This window comes from Tigriopus californicus, chromosome 11, assembly GCF_007210705.1.
Source record: "Tigriopus californicus strain San Diego chromosome 11, Tcal_SD_v2.1, whole genome shotgun sequence".
In the NCBI taxonomy this organism is placed as follows: domain Eukaryota; kingdom Metazoa; phylum Arthropoda; class Copepoda; order Harpacticoida; family Harpacticidae; genus Tigriopus; species Tigriopus californicus.
The window spans coordinates 15134784-15155125 of record NC_081450.1 but is presented as its reverse complement, the minus strand read 5'-3'; the positions used below and the strand labels follow the sequence as shown (position 1 = coordinate 15155125).

The 20342-nt window shown below is 40.5% G+C and overlaps 2 protein-coding genes across 3 annotated transcripts; one reads left to right on the top strand and one right to left on the bottom strand.

Moving 5' to 3' along the window:
• Window positions 1-2921: 2921 nt before the first annotated feature.
• On the top strand, window positions 2922-8629 carry LOC131891141 (calpain-B-like). Of its 2 annotated transcripts, none has more exons than XM_059240661.1 (7): window positions 2922-3161; window positions 3224-3906; window positions 3991-4235; window positions 4301-4494; window positions 8072-8237; window positions 8299-8398; window positions 8458-8629. In XM_059240661.1, exons 1-7 carry the CDS (start codon window positions 2976-2978, stop codon window positions 8627-8629), a joined length of 1746 nt encoding a protein of 581 aa, XP_059096644.1. In that variant the 5' UTR covers window positions 2922-2975. The 2 variants fall into 2 exon arrangements, with proteins under 2 accessions (XP_059096644.1, XP_059096645.1); XM_059240662.1 differs by having other exon boundaries at window positions 2924-3161; window positions 8299-8389.
• Window positions 8630-8671: 42 nt separating this feature from the next.
• Window positions 8672-18948, bottom strand: LOC131891138 (uncharacterized). Its single transcript, XM_059240654.1, has 18 exons — window positions 18704-18948; window positions 18519-18628; window positions 13169-13264; window positions 12905-13106; window positions 12612-12790; window positions 12420-12533; window positions 12254-12359; window positions 12090-12193; window positions 11903-12022; window positions 11765-11846; window positions 11579-11688; window positions 11190-11507; window positions 11035-11128; window positions 10043-10970; window positions 9798-9974; window positions 9450-9716; window positions 9039-9195; window positions 8672-8961 (listed from the first exon to the last, which is right to left on the bottom strand). Exons 1-18 carry the CDS (start codon window positions 18861-18863, stop codon window positions 8719-8721), a joined length of 3567 nt encoding a protein of 1188 aa, XP_059096637.1. The 5' UTR covers window positions 18864-18948; the 3' UTR covers window positions 8672-8718.
• Between the last annotated feature and the right edge of the window lie 1394 nt (window positions 18949-20342).

Genomic DNA, 20342 nt, shown 5'->3' with positions numbered 1-20342 from the left:
GTCTTAGCTCCTCTCCTATTATCTCATCCCGTGAGTGAATTCTTATCAATCCAAAATGGGACAACATTAAAACACACCTTGGTGTCTTGCTGACGCTGGACCTCACTATCATAGATGAAACTATCACATTGGTCGCATTTTTTATTTACACCTGTTGGATTTTTTTTCTCCACGTTCCTTGAACAAACGGCAGCCCGATCTCGTAAAAAAAACCATTAGGGGGAAGGCCATGGATTTCCACAAAGGTCGTCTGCCTCCCACCTTCTTCCATATCAACAATACATTCTCAACCCAACCCTCTTTCACCCACCATTTCAAATTACCAATAGTCAAGGCCAGGGCCAGGATCGGATGCATTTAAAATAAACCTCCCACCAAAAACCTTCCCCTTCAAATATTATTCAGGTCTTCCAGGCTTACATCATCCCAATCTTCTTCCACAGCCTACACCTTTGGCTTCCCAACTCAGCCCAATCCGCTCTCAAACCCGCCAATCCTACCTTCGCCAAATTCCTCAAGCAAAACATGGGCATGCTCCTATATAGCAATAATGCATGACGCATTTCATATGCGAAACAGAGCCCCTCAACATTGGGCTAGCAAGGATAGTTTCCAATAGTGTCGGGAACCCAACCTTTTTAATCGAGATCATGGCCTTCATAGCAATACCCAAGAATCTCATCACTCACCTTTAACTTCCTTTATCTGGATCTGTAGCGCTTGCTCTTACCCTCTGAAACTTTGTAATTGCTGTCATCCTGATTGTAATTTAGATTCAAGACGACTGTCTTATTGCTCAGATCATTTGGACATTTTCTTTTTCATATACAGTAGTCATCAACATTTGCTAAAGAGGAGACGTGGTGTAGTGGTTAGCGCAGTTTCCTATTATGAGAGACGTCCCTGGTTCGATTCTCCTCCCGGACCTTTCTCAAGGAAGCTTTTAGACGCTAACCACACCCACAGAAGGAGAGCCAATCTGAGACGGACTGCTTTGCGGAACAATATACGGACGATGTGATGGCTAACTAAGTTGGCCGAACCCTCCGACCCCAGTACCCCAAATACAAAAAAATAGTCACCTATTTTTATATGTTCTTACGCCATGAGTGAGTTGCAGGAGATATATTATATTAAATCTGATTCCAGCGTGTTGTTTTTTGTGCCTTTTATTTGTCGATGTGTCATTGTCGATGTTTTTACTAGTATATTGTGGCAAAGTTATTGGTTGCATGACATCATTAGGCTCTATAATACCACCCGAAAACCCGAGATATTTTATGTTTTGGGTGTGGTACATTTGTTTGAAATTAGTCCTTGATTTTGCCCTTTCGTTTTAGGCCTCTAAAGTTAGCTTTGCAGGTCAACATATTATCAGACGGTATTGGATTGAACCAACAAGTAACCTTTGAGCGAATAGTTCTGCCTAATAACAAACGTGACAAATTTAACATTTTTCATCGTATCAGTAGAGATAAGGATCATGCTCAGCAATTTATTCGAAGAAGCAACATCATAAATATCATGCTACTCGTAGATTGGGTCTCATAAGTCGAAGTGACTCGGGGCACAATTTGGAATAAACGATGGACATTATTTTTCATTTTTCCATGCGAAACAAAATAATCAGGTACGGAATCAGGACTGTTGCAAAAGACATCATGAACTAATCGTTTGTCTAGTCACAAACGTTTAAAGCTCATTCCCAAGTGAACGAAATCTAAACTGCAATTGGTTTGCCACCATGATACAATATTTATCCAATATTGTCAAACTTTCGACTGCACCAATGCTCCTCAAAGTTGATGCAAAATCATTCCAATCAAACAGAATGTTAGCTCTTGCTGTCAAATCATGGTTAGCAAAAAATGTTTGCTAAATTAAACAACAATGTTCTGCGCCAAGCAAAAGGACAAGACCAGAAATTTAGAGGGCGTACACGACTGAACTCTGGGAACAATGACCCTCTGTAAGCCACCGAAATATGGCCGGGGAAACTTGGGTCATATTTTTCATTTTGTTTCTTTAATCTAAAAATAAGTCAAAATATTACCGGACATCCCTTTTGATTAAAACAGGTAATTTTAGTGTTTTGGATTTTTTCTGATTACCCCATTTATTGAAATTTACATTGATTGCTTAACTTGGTGTAATTTCAATAGTTTTAAACAATGCAGATTTAAACTGTTTAAAGAATAGTGAATGACGTTTTGAGTTATTTCTAGTTAAAGAAAGAAAATTAAAAACAGTGTCTTATTCTATTGACATTGTCTGAAAAATTGAGTACAGATACAACCGAGGCATTTTGGAGCTAAGACACATGAAAACAGAGTCATTCCCATATAACACAATAAAACAGATAGTACGATGATTTGGATTCAAACGCTATCTAAGTGCGTTCTATAATGTTTATGAAAGTTACAACAGGTTTTTAAATCTTTGTAGGTATGCAAGTTTTCAATTTTATCTAGAAATCCATATAGCAAAAAACCAAAGTTGCTCCTAATGGCTTTGTAAGGTGGAGAATGCCTAGATGTGTTTGGGAATTTTTCTAGAAGCTTGAAGTGGACTTTTAACCACAATGCAATGCAAAACCAAGCTACATTAACTCATGTTTTTAACTATTTGTTTCAATTTTAAAATGCATGGGTTGAATTGATCATTTGATTTAAGAATATTGAAGAAATGGCTGGCAATGTCAAAGAACTTAATACTGTTGCACAATGCCAATTTCAATACCTGGTTAAATCCAGTAATTTTGAGATGCCAAACATTTTCGAAGTTTTCGAAACATAGTCGTGTTTTTCAAACAATCTTGGGTATAAAGCCAGTATGAACAAGAATTCTTTATCTTCCAACTTCAATCTGTTTTTGTGCAAGATTTTCTGATCTCTACTTATCTCTCCCAAATATTTTTATCCTTGATTGCTATGACACAATCTGTTGACCTTAAACTGAGTTAGTGTGAGTTCATCATGACGCTAAAAGTTAAAAAATTCAAACGTCAAGACTTTGACAAAATCAAAGAGACATACATATCCAAGGGAAAACTATTCAGAGATCCCGAATTCCCCATCGATTACCAACATTTGGCGGACACGGATGTTTTCACGTCCTTGGATGATACTTCATCTCCCAATATAGAATGGCTTCGGCCAAAGGTATTTTACGACTATTTGTGCCGTGATAATCTTCCATAATCATCAAGGTTGTTCAATCTAAGGCAATATGCGCCAAACTCAACATCGAAGAGGGTCCAAAGATGTTTGTCGGAGAGTTTGATCGCTTTGATATCAACCAAGGAGCGATTGGCAACTGTTGGCTGTTGGCTGCCTTGGCCAACTTGGCCGAGAACAAAGACTGCTTCAACATGGTTGTCCCTCCGAATCAAAGCTTTCAAAAAGGCGACTATCGAGGAATTTTTCGCTTCCGTTTCTGGGTCTTTGGTCAGTGGAAAGAAGTTGTTATTGACGATAGACTCCCAACCCTAAACGGCAAACTCATCTATTTGACCTCGAGTGTTAAAAATGAGTTTTGGAGTGCTCTGTTGGAGAAAGCTTATGCCAAATTGTACGGTTCCTACAAGGCTTTGACCGGTGGATTAACAGTTGATGCAGCTGTGGATTTCACTGGTGGCATTCCAGAACGGCTGGAAGTGAAAGATTTCGAGAAAGATCCTCAAATCTTGTTCTCAATTATGTCTAAAGCAGACGCGGGAGGGGCATTCATGGGATGTGCCCTGAAAAATGAGTACAACGACTTTTTGGGTTTACTGGCCGGTCACGCTTACACCTTGAACAAAGTGATGGAAATCAAATGTCCAGGAATTTTAGGCGGTATCCCGTTGGTTCGGCTCCGGAATCCCCATGGAAACCACAACGAATGGAAAGGCGATTGGAGTGACGGGTGAGAGGGATGGCGTGATTGATTGATTGATTGATTGATTGATTGCCCTGGAGATGTTTGTGACTCCGTGTATCATATATTTAGCGATAAGCATTGGGAGCTCATACCCAAGAGGATAAAGAGGAAATTGAAGCTGATTTGCCATCATGATGGAGAGTTCTACATGAGCTTTCGCGATTTTATGAAATATTTCCTAAGCTTGGAAATATGCCACTTGTCACCAAAAGCGATGGAAGGTGTTCATAGTGAGGGCATAACCGAGTTTGAACACTTTCAATACAGTGGAGAATGGAAGAAAGATGTGAGCGCACCAGGGGTTAGAGATTTGGGTAAGATTGTTCAAACTCATATTGTACTCGCAATTTATCGACATTTCCACATTTCTCTGAACCAGGCAAACGATTTGAAAACCCACAATTCTTTGTCCAAATTCCACATTTCGACGATTCGAGCTTGGCTCCCGTTATCATCTCTTTGTATCAAAAGCAAAAGGATCGAAAAACGTCCCAAAGCATCGGGTTTGCATTGTACAAATGTCCACCGGATTTGAAGCAACTTGACTCAAAATTCTTCAAGCGAAACAGTGTGGTAAGTTCATAACTGCAGGTCGATCGTTAAACATTTTAGGAATGGTACACAAAGTATGTACATTTAAGTAGGTCTGCCACATTTTGCTGGGGGAAATTCTTTTAGTTTTTAGTGCCGAAGGATTAGTCTAAAGAAATGGCCCCCGACCTTAGCATATTAGTATTATAACATTGATAAAATAATAATATCTATGAAATGGAATGGTATTCGAATTTTAGAGCTTCAAGGCAGGCAATTGGCACTTGGCTTCATCCATCCCACCCAATGTGAGTTGGGACCCCATGTTTGATTGTATATTATTGCACCATTTTTCAATGTGTTTGTGCATTCATATACCCCTTGGCATAAGCTGGTGTTATGTTTTTTAACACCCACTTGTATCATTGCCATTTTGGTCAATGTCTCAGAGCCAGTGGTCAAGGTATGGGGGTGATTTGACCACAAAGGGATCTATTTCATCAAGAAGAGTTAAACTCGGAAACGAAACTTACATGAAATGTGTTTTATGAAAACTCTTGTGCTTTAATATGCAAAGAAATACATTGCTTTCTTTTCATAAACCCTCCTTCAATACAATGAAAGTAATGTGACAAGTATTTTTTTTTCCTCTTTATCATCAACCTCTGAAATGTCATATTGAAAGGTCTGTACGAAAACAAGAATCAAACTAAAGAACCTAAAATCAAATGAGAAAAATTGATCCTAAAGCAAGCCCGAATACAGCATGCAATGGAGGCTTTCTTGGCCACGTCATTTGTAGTGAGGATGATATTTGTAATTTTGACTAAATTGCCATTGGCGAAAAATTTGCGCTTCTTCTTCAGCTTTTCCAAGAATGATAAAGGTTGATGTTCCCTATGGCTAATCAAATATTTGTGGTCTTTTCTTCCTACCAACCAATCCAATTGCTTTCAGTGGAACCATCATTGATTTTACTACCTGGCATTTTAGGCAGGTTATACATTTCTTCTATTGGATTTTATCTCCTCCAAAGTAGAACTGTGCATCGAATCCGATCGGATTCGGTTTTGGATTCGGATTTGGTCTAATTCGGCTTTTAGTTGGGATTTGGATTGACGAATTGAGGAATTGAAATGTCGGATCAATGCAAAAATTTACGATAAACTAGATGTATACAAATTTTTGTGTTGATAATGCTTGCTTTCAGAATTCTTAGGAGGAATAAAAGAGCTTTAATATTTCAGAAAACGAATAAAACTACTACACTTTTGCTATCTTCAAAGGAATTTTAAAAATTTTGTAGTAATTCCACACAGATGAAGAGCTTCAAAATTTTAGAAAAGAAGAAAGAAATCAAAGTATTTGCGGTTTTAAAGTCATTTTTAAAAAAATGAAACCCAACTTCCTCAGAATATCAAGCCCTTCAATCAACATTTTGTGCACCATTTTGACAACAGAATAGAATCAAAAAATACAACAATTAACACATATTCACTGTGGTATTCGAAGACTAATTGCCAATAACTATTTGGTGGTATCACTCAGTTTTAAACCTGGTTTAATTTTTGCAAGCTCAAAGGCCATTTTCCTACAAATGTTTGGAGCGGATTGGGAAAAAATTTCGGATTCAGATTCGGATTATAAAAAATGACTTCGGATCAGATTCAGAGACCCTGTCGGATCCGAACACAGCTCTACTCCAAAGCCTGGCAACACTGCATTTCGTTAGTCCAAGAAAAACGAAATACATTGAGACCACTGCTAGGGCGTTCACATGTATATTCTCATTACTCTTATGTCAGATCATACTACGTGATTAACCCAGTTAAGCAAACGATTTTTCCTGATAAGATCAATTAGATATGATTTAAATTATACTGTAAATTTCTGTTCGATTTGGGCTTTGTTTCACAATAGTCAATTGGGTACCCCCACGGGGTTTCGTGAACGCAAATTTTGAACTGCGACAGAACTAAATCTTACTCAGTCGCATTTCAAAATGTGCGTTCACGAAACTATTTGTCGCATCCCAAAACATGCGCTCACGAAACCACGTGAGGGTACCCCATTGAAATTTGGTACTGTCTCTGCACTAGTGCGAGTCAAAAGAAGGAAGATGGACACGTTCGTGTCTCGTAACAAGGCTGCAGTAGGTCTCAGTTCTACAAAAATCAGTCAATCATTATGGAAATTTTTACTTGGGCCTCAAATTCCCATACCAAAGTTGGTTGTATAATAATCTTATTTCTTGGGCTAGAACCAGAAATGATGCTTTCACTAAAAGCCTCTATATCCATGTATTCCGTCATCCTTAGGTAGTTATACTTTAGCTCTAACTTAATCAGCTCCCGGTATGTTAGTTAACAAATACTAGGGCCGGCCAAAACTTAAATCTTGCCAATTGTGCAAATTGTGCAAAAAATGTATATCCCAGATTTTTCAGCAAATTTGTTTTAATTGCATAGATTGCAATTTTACCAGCAATATTTGATACTTTCTGAAATATATTATGCAACTTCAACCATTTCAGCGCAAAAATATAGAAACTTTGGCTATTTATGCTTTTTTTCTTCTTCTAACTTTGAGTTCATTATTGGACATTTAGGCAAACGTTGGTACCAGCAAACAAACTTGCCTGCCAATGCCAGTGATGAAAACTTGGCGTTTCAAACTGGTTTTAACGAAGCTGACCTTTCCTCATATAGCAATGCGAAAGAAGGGTTAGCTTCTAAAAAAACGTGTTTGAAGCCCCAAACTTGTATCACTGACTCTGGTACCAGCAAACAAAGGAACCTGCCAGAGCTTGCCTAAACGTCCCCATAGTAAGAAAGAAGGTGAGAATGAGGGTTTTTTTCCCGAAAGCTTTTTGAGCTAAGTGCAAAGTTGGTTCGCTTAAAAATTCGAGCGCAGTTTCGTTTCGAAACGCACTTCTCCTTTAAAACCAAGCAGATCTGAACCCGGGGTAAATAGTTAGGATGGTTAGGATGATCAATTTTAGAATAATTTGCCTTCCACCATGTTTAAGAAATTTTAAACCAATGTCTATCATGTAATGAAACTTACTGTAATAACAAACAATTGTTGCCACAGTTTCACTCTGACATTTTTTGATGTTGGTGATCTCTGATTTATAGTTATATATTTTTTAGTATTAAAGCTGTACAAGATGCTGGCCTTGCCGATCAGTTGAAGTGGTTGCTTCAACCAGGCAATAATCTTATCACGGGGTCAAATTCTGGTGCAGGAAGTTATTATGACAGAATATCTTTTTCGTCTACTCATTGCTTGATATTACAGCCCTCCAAATCGTGTCAGTGCCTATATTTGGGCAGTTTTTTCTTCCAAATTTTTGAACAAATTCAGGCAATTTTTTCATGCGAATTCGCTGCCAATAAAGCCTATACTTATCTGCAAATTTTGGCCGGGCTTAGAGATTTGCACTCCAATCTTAAAGAATGGAATTTCTAATAAGGATGCCACTTAAAAATAATCAAATATCTAAGTTCTAAATCATTTAATCTTGTTCAAAGAGATTACGGGGAAAGACTTTGTTTCAATGTACAGCACTTGTTTCACAATATCATTACGGTTCACACCTTGAACTTTAATCTTATAGATGGCTCGATCTAATAGTTATTCCAATTTGAGAGAGTGCACTAAAAGGTTAACTTTAGCGTCGGGAAAGTACTGCATAATGCCTTTAACCCTGGAACCTGGCATCGAAAGCAAGTTTCTCCTTCGGATATATGTTCCGCAAGGTCGAGGAAACTCACATCACGGAGGTAAGGCCGAACTTGAACTAAGTCAAAATTCATTTTTGCATCCATGTTTATTTTCTTTAAGAATTCACGCGCTTAGTGTCACTTAATAGTCAAGCATCAGTTGAGGAGACTAGCGAGTTATACGCAGACAGCACGGACTCTTCCAAAATTAGGTATTATAGGTATGACGTACCTTACAGAACTTGAATCCCAATGCCAACTTATGAACTTTATGTTTCAGTAAAAAATCTGAGAAGAACCATGTGCCGTTCTCTAAAATGGTGAGCAAAGCAAATGTTAAGAACCAATCCAAAGTGGAACGCCCAAAAAGTACCTATGCATGGGAAACTGAAGGCGATGCAGAACTGAGGCTTTTGAAGAATATTGTACGAGCCATGCAAGCAAAAGAGTAAATGAGCCGAAATAAGTACAATCAACAAAAGGTGGATACAATGAGCGTTTTCAATGTCTAATAAAAGTGATTTCACGATTACAATCGAACTTATGACTCGTCGCCATCGGACTCATTTTCATTTTCTTCTTCTTCTTCTTTAATTGGGGCCTCTTTGGACTCGGCGACGACCCGAATCACCTCGGCGCTCTCGTTAAACGAAATCTTTCGATCCAGTGGGGTAGCACCATCGTCCTTCGGGAATGGAGGGGCGACTGGCGAGGGACTCTGTTCATTTGGTGGGCCGGGCACCGTTGGAACTGGATTTTTATTTTCATTCAATTTTGATGGTTCCTAAGGCGGAAGACGGGGTTTACGCCCATTTTATGAGGATTGAATACACTGGTTGAGTTCGAAACATTTGGGCCTACCTGGACAATATCAAGACCTTCGGATTGTTTTGGTGCTGGCGAAGCTTTGGGAGGAGGTGGAGCGGGTCTCCGCTTAGGTGTAGAGGGAGTCAGGGAGGTTGGTGGCCGACTCGCGATTGGTGACTGGTTAAAACTGATTTCTGATCGTGACGACGGACTGGAACAGTAAGAAATAATACGCTTCTGGTCTTCCCAATCGATCTGGATATTCGACCTATCATCTTTTGGACACAAGCTCCAATATGAATTAAGTTTCCCGTCGAAATCACTCCATTTTCAAACGACTTAATCGTGAATTTCCCACTTTGCACTGATTAACTTATATACTGTTTCTTGCGTGTGCGTGTGTCCTTTCAACCCAAGCATTATTTGTTGACTGAAAAAGCAGTCACCCTGTCATTTATAACTCACCCTGTCACCAATGGCGTTTCGGTCCTCCTCTTCGACGCATCGCTTAAGTGCTGCCTTAACTGATCGTTGAGTTCATCAAAATTCCTTTGAGAATTCAAATTCGTGCCCGCATAGATCACGGTCTTGGGATCTGTTTCGACAGAACTGGATTTGTTGTAGTCCTTGGTAGGCGAGCCATCATGTCGAGCAAAACGATTGGGTCGTGACATTGCGTCGTCATCTTTGATTTCTTGGGACGAGTCGTCTCTCATAAAGGCATCGCGTTTCCTGGAAGAAACACATCACCAGATTATGAGTGCCTCCTTGATTTCTTGACCCAATAAGAAAACCCGACTCTAGTGAGCGTACCTCTTAAAGTAGAAGAAGAATACGACCAAGCCAATGACACTCGATAAGAAAAGAATAGCCAAAACGATGACAACGATCAAAAGGGCCTCACTGTTGCCGTCGTCGGCAGGATTCCCGTCGATGGAGTGGATCGTGTACTCGTATCCAACATCAACTAAATCAGAATTTTCCAGCAATCTGAAACAGGAAGAGTTTGCAATCAAAGCAGAACTTCCTTGTGGTTAAAATTGTCAGCTCTTATTTACGCTTCTAAAAGATCCTTGTCTGCAAACACTTTGTCTTTGTTTAAGGCTGAAACGAACAAGACCGGTAGGTTTTGATCATCTCTAAGACTTCGATCGTCATTAGAGGATGGTTGATACTGAATTTGCCGCAGCCACACCTCTTGGTCTGTCAATTCTTCATTCAATGTGCTCAAGATGTAAGCGGGGGTTTCTCCGTCTTTCTTCACTTCCATTCCAATCACTTGATTTTTTTCCAAAGACTTGATCCGAATTTGGATTTCAACAACCGAGCTAAGACTACTTGAGGCTTGAACCATGAATGTACAATCGTTTGGACACAGGCCTTGAATGTCATTGGCTTTGGATGGCAAGGCATAGATGAAACCCAAGTCTGGATCCACGTAAAACTTCGAAGATTCATCATCGCCGCTAGTCTTGATACTGTACTCAATTTTGACTTGCGAATTGGGGGCGATGGCGATCACTCTCGTCAAAGGCATGCTGATGAACGATTCCAAAAATATGAAGGCCGGATATCCAACACTCTGGGTTGCTGTTTGGCCAAAGTCTCCGGAAGTAAAGTATGGCGGTTCGTTCTCGTCTCCCTCAGACACGGTGATCAGAACGATGCTCTCGTCGAAAGCGTTGTCGGGATCATCGGCATAGCTTGCTCTGATGGTGATCAAGATGGTCTCGTCGTATTCGGTAATGTCTGAAGGATTTTTGCATGCAATGGTGCCTGATTTGGGATCTACGATTTCGAAGAGCAGTTTAAATGCAGGATCCTCAACAGATTCGATGGAATACAGAATATCGTCGGCATTTCCAAGAGCCTTGACATTGATGCAGTTGGTATCTGGCTTATACCCGTTTGGGAAAACCTTGGTGTATAATGGCTTTTCGAACGCTGGTCTATCCACAATGGGGGTTGCTGTTGTAGTCGTATCGGCTGAAATCACATTTTATTCATTGGATTAGGATGACTTGTACAAAACAGGGAGAAAGGAACTCACCTGGTTCTGTGGACGAAATGCTCGCATCGATTGTCAATCCGATGACGATATTGGTCTTTGATCCTTGGCTCGGAAAAGCGTCGGTTTCAATGGCCTTGAACAAAATATTGCTAAAAGTTAATTTAGCGCATAGGAATGCTGAGATAAATGCTCACTTCAATAGCGAGGATGTGGATGTCGGTCTCCATGGCACCGCCGTCGTAAACAACTCTAGGGGATCCATCGCTAAATGGCTCTCCGAGCGAAAAGTAGTCGCTGGGGCTCAGCTTGTAGTCGATCGTTGGAGGTGGTTCCAGATTATCGGTATCCAAGGCGTTGATATCACCCTCGGAAGTAACGTCCGATTCAGGTTTGGGATTGATCAGTTCATAGTAATAGCTCTCTTCGTTAAACGCAGGCCCATCGAAATTGTACGCATAGTTCACTTGTATATTGGTAGTAGAGACTCTTTCGGAATTACTGACTTGTTGTACCTGAATGTTATGAAAACAACCATACCATCTAAATTCTGTTCATAGCCGATTGATTTGGTTTGTTCACTTACTTGCACCACCAAGTTCAGTGTGTTCCCTTTAGGAAGGTTGATTGGATCGAAGTCTGTCGAAGTTATTAGTTCCGAATCTTGATTAATTTCAAAGAACTCTGATCCAGGACCTTAGAACAGTTTGTATTCCTACCTTGTAATCGCAAGCTTTTTTTTGAAAAATAAAATGCTTCTTTGCCTACTTACCATCAAGTAAGGTCAACTGTAGCGTGTCATTACTATCGCTATCCGTGACTACGAACTTTACCTTGGGTGTCAGTTCTCCTGTCTGGAAGTATTTGAATTAGGTTCCATTCTGATTCATTCGATGGCACGAACCCTCACCTTTAAATCCAGGGTGGTCATGCTGATAGGGTTATCAAAATCAGGATTTTGTGTGTCGGTCTGGAATTGCACGACACACGGTGCTAGACTGTTCATCTCGGGGTTGTCCTCTTGAACTGCCTTGAAGTGATCCAACAAATCATGAATCTCACTGACCATTATGTTTGTAATTATGTGTTCTACCTACTTTAATCATCAGTCGTGCTGATCCTTGATCAATACAAGCTTGACTCAATTTTGATTCCCAGCTTAACTCTCCTGAGGATTTGTTAATTTTAAACGATTCGGAACCTACGAACCAGATCTATAGTCTACCAATATATAGTAAATAAATCGACTAAATCTTCTCACATTCGCCGTCCATGAGCTCATAGCTTATAGGCGCATTGAGGAATGCATCTCCATCGACGGCGCTCACTGTCTCGGGTTCCACATTCACAGACAAGGGCCCTTCGAACTAAGAATTGCGCACAATTATCAATTTTGACCAAACGTACCAACAACAAAGTGCCCTTACAACTACACTCATGAGTGTGGCATAGTACAGTGATTGTCCAAATTGAGGTGGATATCTGTCCTCCCGTTTGAAGTTGATGGAGATTGTCCCTTGGGTAAAGAGGCCGTTGCTATCCTGAAATGACGTAAATTTTAGAAGCAAAATGTCTTGGATTCGGATGAGAGGAGGAATTGCTGCATCATTAGTACTTACTATGACGTTGATTGTCAGCACATAAGGGAATGGCACATCTGCAGGAACCGGTTTGATTAGCTTCAAATCCAGGGCTACTATGTCTTTTGGCAACTCAGGTTTGATCTCGGAACAAATCGGCTCCGAGAAGACCTTTTTTTCGTCAGTCTTAATCAGCTCAAAAAGATCATCTGGCATCACTGGAAGTTCAAAGAAGTGTTCGTATGATATATTTTCGTTGGCCTAACGGATCAATCATTATCGTACGCTCTAGATTTATGAACAACAACGAACTCAATAAACTATCGCCTCACTTGTAATGTTAAAGGTAGAAGCAGAGTCCGTGGGATTTAGCCCGGTGTGGTCAAGATCGTAAATGAATAAATCAGACATGTCGTATCCCAGCTGACTCAAAGAGAATTCGGGAGGAATGGATGGAACAACTTCGGATAGTTCAAAATCATCTTTGAAAAACAAAGGCTCCCGATTGTTCACGTTCGTGATTTTGATGGAGGGCTGAAAGTTTAGCGGAGAGTCTGAAATCAAGCTTGAAATGCGATTGTATTTGCCTTACTTACGTATTTAGATCCGATTTCTCCGGTGTCAAGGCACTCAATATCAATCGAGGCATAGACACTATTACTTTCAGGATCATCTAATGTGGCGTTTACTCGCTGAAAAGGTCAAATATAGTCTGTTGTGGATTAGTACTTTACTACAACTTAATCGGTAACCGTCATAAAATAGGTCCAATAACAAAGGTTACCCACAAACCATACACTGATCTGACCTGACAAAGAGGCCTCCACAGACAAAAGGCTCAAGGCTGTGGTGAAGACTCGAAAGAGACTTTTAGAATGGTCATGAAATATTTGTTTCGAGATACATCACTGTCTGTTCAAACATTTTCGGGGGGGTGCTTTTTCGTGGGCTTATCTAACCGCTACAGGGAATGTAATCCCCAGTACTATTAAAATGAAAGGTTATAATTCGTCTACTTATTACCTTTCAATCTTCAATCTCTATATTATATTTGGTCTACCAACGAATTTGAGTTGGCAGACCGAGCTAGTCCTTGAATACTGGGTTGATCTGGAATGCTAGTTAAAATTGTCCAAGTCTGACTTGAAAGATGCTACCGGATCAACAAGGCCTACGTATTCTCAACGAATATCGAAAAGAGCACGACAATTAGGGGCAGGTCCTCCCGAAGAGGCCTTAAGTCCTGTTGATTCAACGATACATCCAGGCTCACCAAGATATCCCATGAGTTCATCCAGGAACAGATTGGGCTACATGCAGCTGTAGGCTACGCAACCGGTACTTCATTGCTGAAATCCACAAATTTTTCAATTCATACTTGACGACTGTCTATGCGAACCTTGTAGGGTTTTCTCCAGTAACGATATCTTGAAAAAACATCTGCCCTCGTAAAGTACACCTAATGTGAAATAACGGATAAGCAAAGGGATGTTACCCACATCATGATATTTTTTTTGCGGACTTCCTTACCGCTACCGGGATTGGAATCCCAGCAGTTCAAGACGAGAAGATTATTCATTTTACTTGACTTTTATTTATATATATTATTTGATCGACCAACGAATTGGAGTTGGCTGATCTGGCTAATTCTTGAATATAAGGTTGATCCGGAATTTTAGTCAAAAACTTCTCCAAGTCTGACTTAAATCCTGTTACTGGATCAACACCAACATTAGCCCTACGAATATTTGAGGGCAGCAAATTGAACAATGAAGGAGCCCGAGAAATAAGAGAGGTGGACTTCATTGGTTTAACTAGCCTGGATTCTCGAGGGCTTGAAGGTGCTCTCAAAACGCACGTTAAGCCTCTACGGTCACTACAATTGACCCTAAGTCCCGGGTTGGGACAAAGCTCATGAATGCTTTTGAAAACGTACCTACAATATCATACCTTTCTTATCTTCTCTGAGTACTGTACAATCCCAACCTTTCTAACCTCTCCCAACACGAGAGCTCTCTCATATTCTCAAAGTTCCTAGTAAAACATCTTTGAACCTGCTCAAGCTTTTGCAAACCTGCTGAACTAATTGGAGCCCAACTGGGAAAGGCATATTCAAGATGCGGCTGAACAATCGACTTGTACAGAGTTAGCATCGTGACACTATCTCTGGACTTAAACGTGCGATATATCCAACCACATGTTTGAAAAGCCTTACCAACTTTCAACTGAATATGCTCATCGAACTTTCCATTATCTTGGAGGACTACACCTAAATCCTTCATGGATGAGACCTGCTCAATGTCCTTACCTTCATCATCTAATAGTGGAGTGTCTAATGGCGTCGACCCAAAGGTCATTGAACGGAATTTAATTCCATTCAAGGCCATGTTACTCGCAGCAACCCAGGAATAAATTTGGTCTAGGACCTTTGCCAGACAACCAGAATCCTGACCATTCCTACCAACTACCAATTTTGTATCATCAGCATAAGAAGAGATACTGACATTACTACTACCAAGCTTCTGAAGCGGAGCAATGAAGATGATGAAAAGGAGAGGACCCAAAATGGAGCCCTGAGGGACACCCGACTTGACATCATGTATGTCACTAAGGGATCCCTCAACCTTAACTAATTGTTTCCTACCACAAATGAAACTTCTTAGCCAATTGAGAACCTTGCCTTGGATCCCAATCTCATGGAGCCTGTTAACTAAAAGGCCATGATCTACCTTGTCAAAGGCCTTGGCAAAGTCGAGATAAACTACATCGACTGATTCATGGCTCTCCAGTCCCTCAATAACCTGCTCTATATGCTCAATCAGTTGGGTAACCGTGCTAAAATGTGCTCGGAACCCATGCTGGCTAGGAGGAAGGACTTCATGTATATCAAGAAATTCAACAAGTTTGAACTTCATGATCTTCTCAAACACCTTCGCAATATTCGAAGTGAGAGAAATTGGCCTGTAGTTACTGGGGAGTGACTTATCTCCCCCTTTGAAAATTGGAACAACATGAGCTACCTTCAGAGAAGAGGAGAACTTGCCCTGGTCCAAGATGCAACGCATCAAGTACGAGAAAACAGGAGCGAGAACCAGTGAGCATCTCATCAGAAACTGAGATGTTACGCCATCAGGACCTGGAGAACTTGAAAGCCTTAAGTCCCTGATGGCCTCTAAAGCATCTTGATCTGTGACTAAAAGATCATCTAAATGCTCAACTTGACAAGCCTTGCCAGTCCCAACCAACTCATCAATAGAGCAATGGACTGTTGCTCCTAAACTCAGTGGAGTTGAAAACACACTAGAGAACTGATCTCCAAATATGTTGGCCATAGCCCCTACATTGTCTATGGCTTCCCCATCGACCTCAAAAGGCCCTACAGGGAGTTTGATCTTTCTCTTAGAGTTTGCATAAGAGAAAAACGCCTTCGCATTCGACCTCACCTCTTGAACAACTCTACTTACCTTATTCAACTGATCGGTCTCAATGGAGGCCTTAATTCTACCCTGGATTAAATCCAACTTTCTTTGAAGGCTAGCCACAACTACTGGATTCAAAGTGCTCTGGAGCCTTTTTGCTATTTTGCAACTCCTTTTAAATAATTGCTTCCTATACTTCGGAATTTTAGACTCTGCCCCGCCTTGCGCAACACATTCAAAGATTGCTAGACTAGAACAGACGTCCTCAAAAACAAGAATCATTTTGTCTAAGGCTACATCTATGGACGATTCCTTTTTCAGAATTGAAATAAGATCAAGCTCCCCTACCCTTTCTATAATCAACGGCCAATGTTCATCTTTAAATTTGAACTTAGCCAGACCGATCTTTTTGGCCGGTCTTACTCTAGAGCACGCCGGCTTTTGAGTAATGGTCGACCCTATCTCGAGAACATGATGATCTGACAGATTACTAGGTGTCACATGGACATACTGGATCAGATCAGGGTCATTGGAAAAAAGCAAGTCAAGAACGCTATTTGCTCTGGTGGCTACACCAACATGCTGAGAGACATAGGGCAAGATCGCAAATTCCTCCAGCTTTTCGAACGACTGAGACGTCGATTTCGAAATAGGAATATACGCATCTGGACTAGCCTCCCACTCTACAACGCTAGCCGGAAAATTGAAGTCCCCTACAAAGAAAACATTTGAGCAAACTGACTGGTCCAACTCATTTCCTATGAATTGGAGAGCTGACAAGAGCGAGCTTACTGAACAAGAGGGGGCCTATATATTGTCACAATGGACAGATCAAGACCTTGAAGATGACAAACTAAGACCTCTAATTCTCCATTAGACATTTTTACATGACTAATGTGCAGGTCATTTCTAACATATAGACATACGCCCCCATGCGGAAAAATGGGATTGTCAGGGCGTACTCTATCACATCGAACTAAATTGAAACCAACCATGGCCAGCTCTTCATCTAAGACTCCTGGTCGAAGCCAGGTTTCTGTCATGGAAATGAACGAGACCTGCCTATCTAAAGCTAGTTCCTCAAGAACCTTGATCTTTGTGCTATCTTTTTTGGAAATAAGACAATGCACATGCAAATAAAGCCCTTTTATGGGCAGATAGCCCTTCGATGGACTAGAGCTATCAAATCTTTGACTAGGCTCTCTAACCTTAAAAAATCCTGTTTTTGGACAAAACTAAACATAGGTGGAGGATAAGAGAACCTTTGAGGAGAGGGTAAAAGGGGAGAAGAGGGAGAAGGAACTCTGGCCGCCACCTGAGCATACGATCTAAAAGATAAATGGGGCTCATGACGACCAGAGGGGGGCTTAGGGCTACAAAGTTTGGGCAGAAAAGAGGTTAAAGGAATTGAGGGTGAGGTTGTAGGAGATGCTTTTTAATATTTTAAGATAATATCAAAATGATGCAGAGTAAAAAAAACAACTTCCAGTGTCCCATGAAGGTCTTGACCCCATGGAACTAAAACCAGCATTTTTGTTTTGAACCTATATCTCCACTGAATGATTTTCCTATCTCCTTTTGGCACTCTTTTTGTTAATTGGCATGATATCCTATGCTCTACAAGTTTAATAAAAAGGCTAGAAATATGAATAGGCCCAAAACTTACGCACATTGAACTTTGATTCCATGGAAACAAATTTGCCTCGAGATAACACCTTGGGACAAATGTACCAAAGAAGAAGTTTAACGGGGAACAAATAACATTCTTCAACCAATTACTTCCAATGTTAGCACTTGAATCTTAGCTAAGCAGTCTAAGAGGCAGAGTGAACAAGGTAAGACACATCTTACGTCTCTAGTCTGCAGGTCAATTCCCCTCCTTGACCTTTGCCAAGGACGACGCTATCACTGGACAGAGACGGTAGGGTGGGGAAAACGTAACTTTTCTCCAGATGAACAGAATGCATTTTCCTTCACACAAGTTCGACTTTAGTTTTTAGTTAGCTCAGAAAACGTTCGCCAATTTTGACCTCAATCGAACGTCTGCGTCAAAAGCAATGAGGTCCAGAAACTCAGTACCACGTGGGCAGAAAATGACTTTCTTAGCACCACCTTGGTAAGATCTTACCAACTTGGTGCTAGCTCATTCAATTTGCACCCTCCCTAGTCCGAAATTTAAATGCTCATAACTTTTGACGCAGACGTTCGATTGAGATCAAAACTGACCATTGCTCTCTGAGGCTATAATTGAGTCAACTCATGTAAAGAGAAATGCATTTGATTGATTGGAATTGGAATTACTCATTTTCCCCCACCCCCGTCGCTGTCCAGTGGTTAAGTCGTCCTTGCCTTTGCCATCGAATGGTCGGAAACGTTCCTGCTAAGGTACAATCTTTCTTTTTATTTTCAATGTATATTACTCCAATCAAACAAATGACACGATTGAAACATGTTGCAGGATTCCATTTTTAGACGCAGCTTTCTCTATTCTTTAGGCAATTACAAGCAAAAATTGCCAATTACTTACGCAATCCACTGAGGTTGAGACGGTATTGGACACTCTCAGACCCAGGGTCTTCTCCTCCTCATTCTCAAACACCTCTAAGTAATCGGCAGCCGAATCAGCGATGGTTAAATCTAGAAAGAATCATTTCCTCATCAAGTACGTAACTTGCAATGACAGGTTTGTTTGCCCGAACGAATAAAGCTCACTCGCATAGTTTTCGCTAGAGACTGAGGTCAAAATTGTTCCAGGTTTTGCATCCTCGCCAAGTACCATCCCATCGAACTCAGATGGAACAACACAACTGTCTCGGTTTTGACTGTCACATATTGAAACCACACTTAACACAAAGAAAATCAACCCCTTCATGATCACCCACTTTTCGAATCACTGTTCTCTCTCAACATGTAATTGGTCAGAATTGATAAGTTTTAGACTAAGTGCTTACGAGGCCTATGAGTTTTACAGCTAATTGCACAACTATTATCAGTTAATGTTGGCATACGGGCACGCAATGTTTATCGTTATCAGAGTAGTTATCTGCTCTTTTGAGCCCTCCCTAGAACGCACACACGTAACTTAGGGACGTGTTCATTTAAGAGTTCGTATCTGCTGTTGTTTTTTTTTATGATTCCGGGGCCACATTCCATAGGGTTTGCGCCGTGGTGCATCAAAGTAGCTCTGGCCTTAATTAATGCACTTCACTCTGTTTAGATAGATACCTCTCTATCTCTAGATTCTACTATTGCATACTTAAATTGGTAAAGCTGAATTTTCACTTGAAATCACTCGCAATTGGCTGTTCTGGAGTCATTTTTGTCAACGACATTCTAATGACGAAATGAAATATATGTATGTACCTTGCTTTTTTCAAAAGATATCATCAATATAATACCTAAAAAGTTCCTAAATTTGTTCCTTTCATCGTGAGTTCATCTTTGATTTTAGGGCTAATCTGCAATTGCTTATACGAGTGCGTGTGAGTCTAAGCTAGACTTTCAAGCTGATAAAAGTTCGAATCTTACGAGCCCAAAGAGGTGACACTTGAGTATACCATTTATTTAAGGGTTTGTATAAGCATCATATCAAACGAAAACTTGAATGCGCGAAAACCCATCTTGATTTCACTGAAGCCACTAATGAAAAAGCAATCAGAGGACCACATTTTAGCCAAATGATCCGATTTCAACATTTTTCATCGATTCTAGTTCTTCATACGGCCAGTGGCACGTTAGTGAAAACATGCTTACGTGCTTATCCATGGACAACGGTACACTGGACATATTTGACGCCTCCATTCATGGCTCATCCTAAGGATTTCAAAGAAACTGTAGCTTGCTCTTGTATCATATATGCCGGTTTGATGGTTCATCTAAGTCAAAAATAATGAAAAGATTTCTCAAAATATAATGTGTGCTGCAAGCGGCCACCAAAACAAAATGTACAGCAAGAACAGAACACGGACAATAATGATTGGTTTATAGATTATATAAAGATGCTCATGAACTTGCGGCTGGATATATCGAACATTCAAGTCCAGAGATGTACTGACTATGAAAACCCTGTACAAATCAATAGTCCAGCCACATCTTGAATACGCTTCCCCAATCTGGGCCCCCATGACCGCTGGGGGGTTAAATAAGATTGAACGAGTACAAAAGAGTGTCACGAGATATATTGACGGGATGTCTAAATTAAGCTATTGGGAACGCCTCAAATCATGGGGACTATACAGTATTCAACGTAGGTATGAACGTTACCTAATCCTGTATGTGTTTAAATGTCTCCATTCCCTTTGTCCTAACCCGGGAATACGACATAGCGTTAGCGAGAGACGAGGAATTTCAT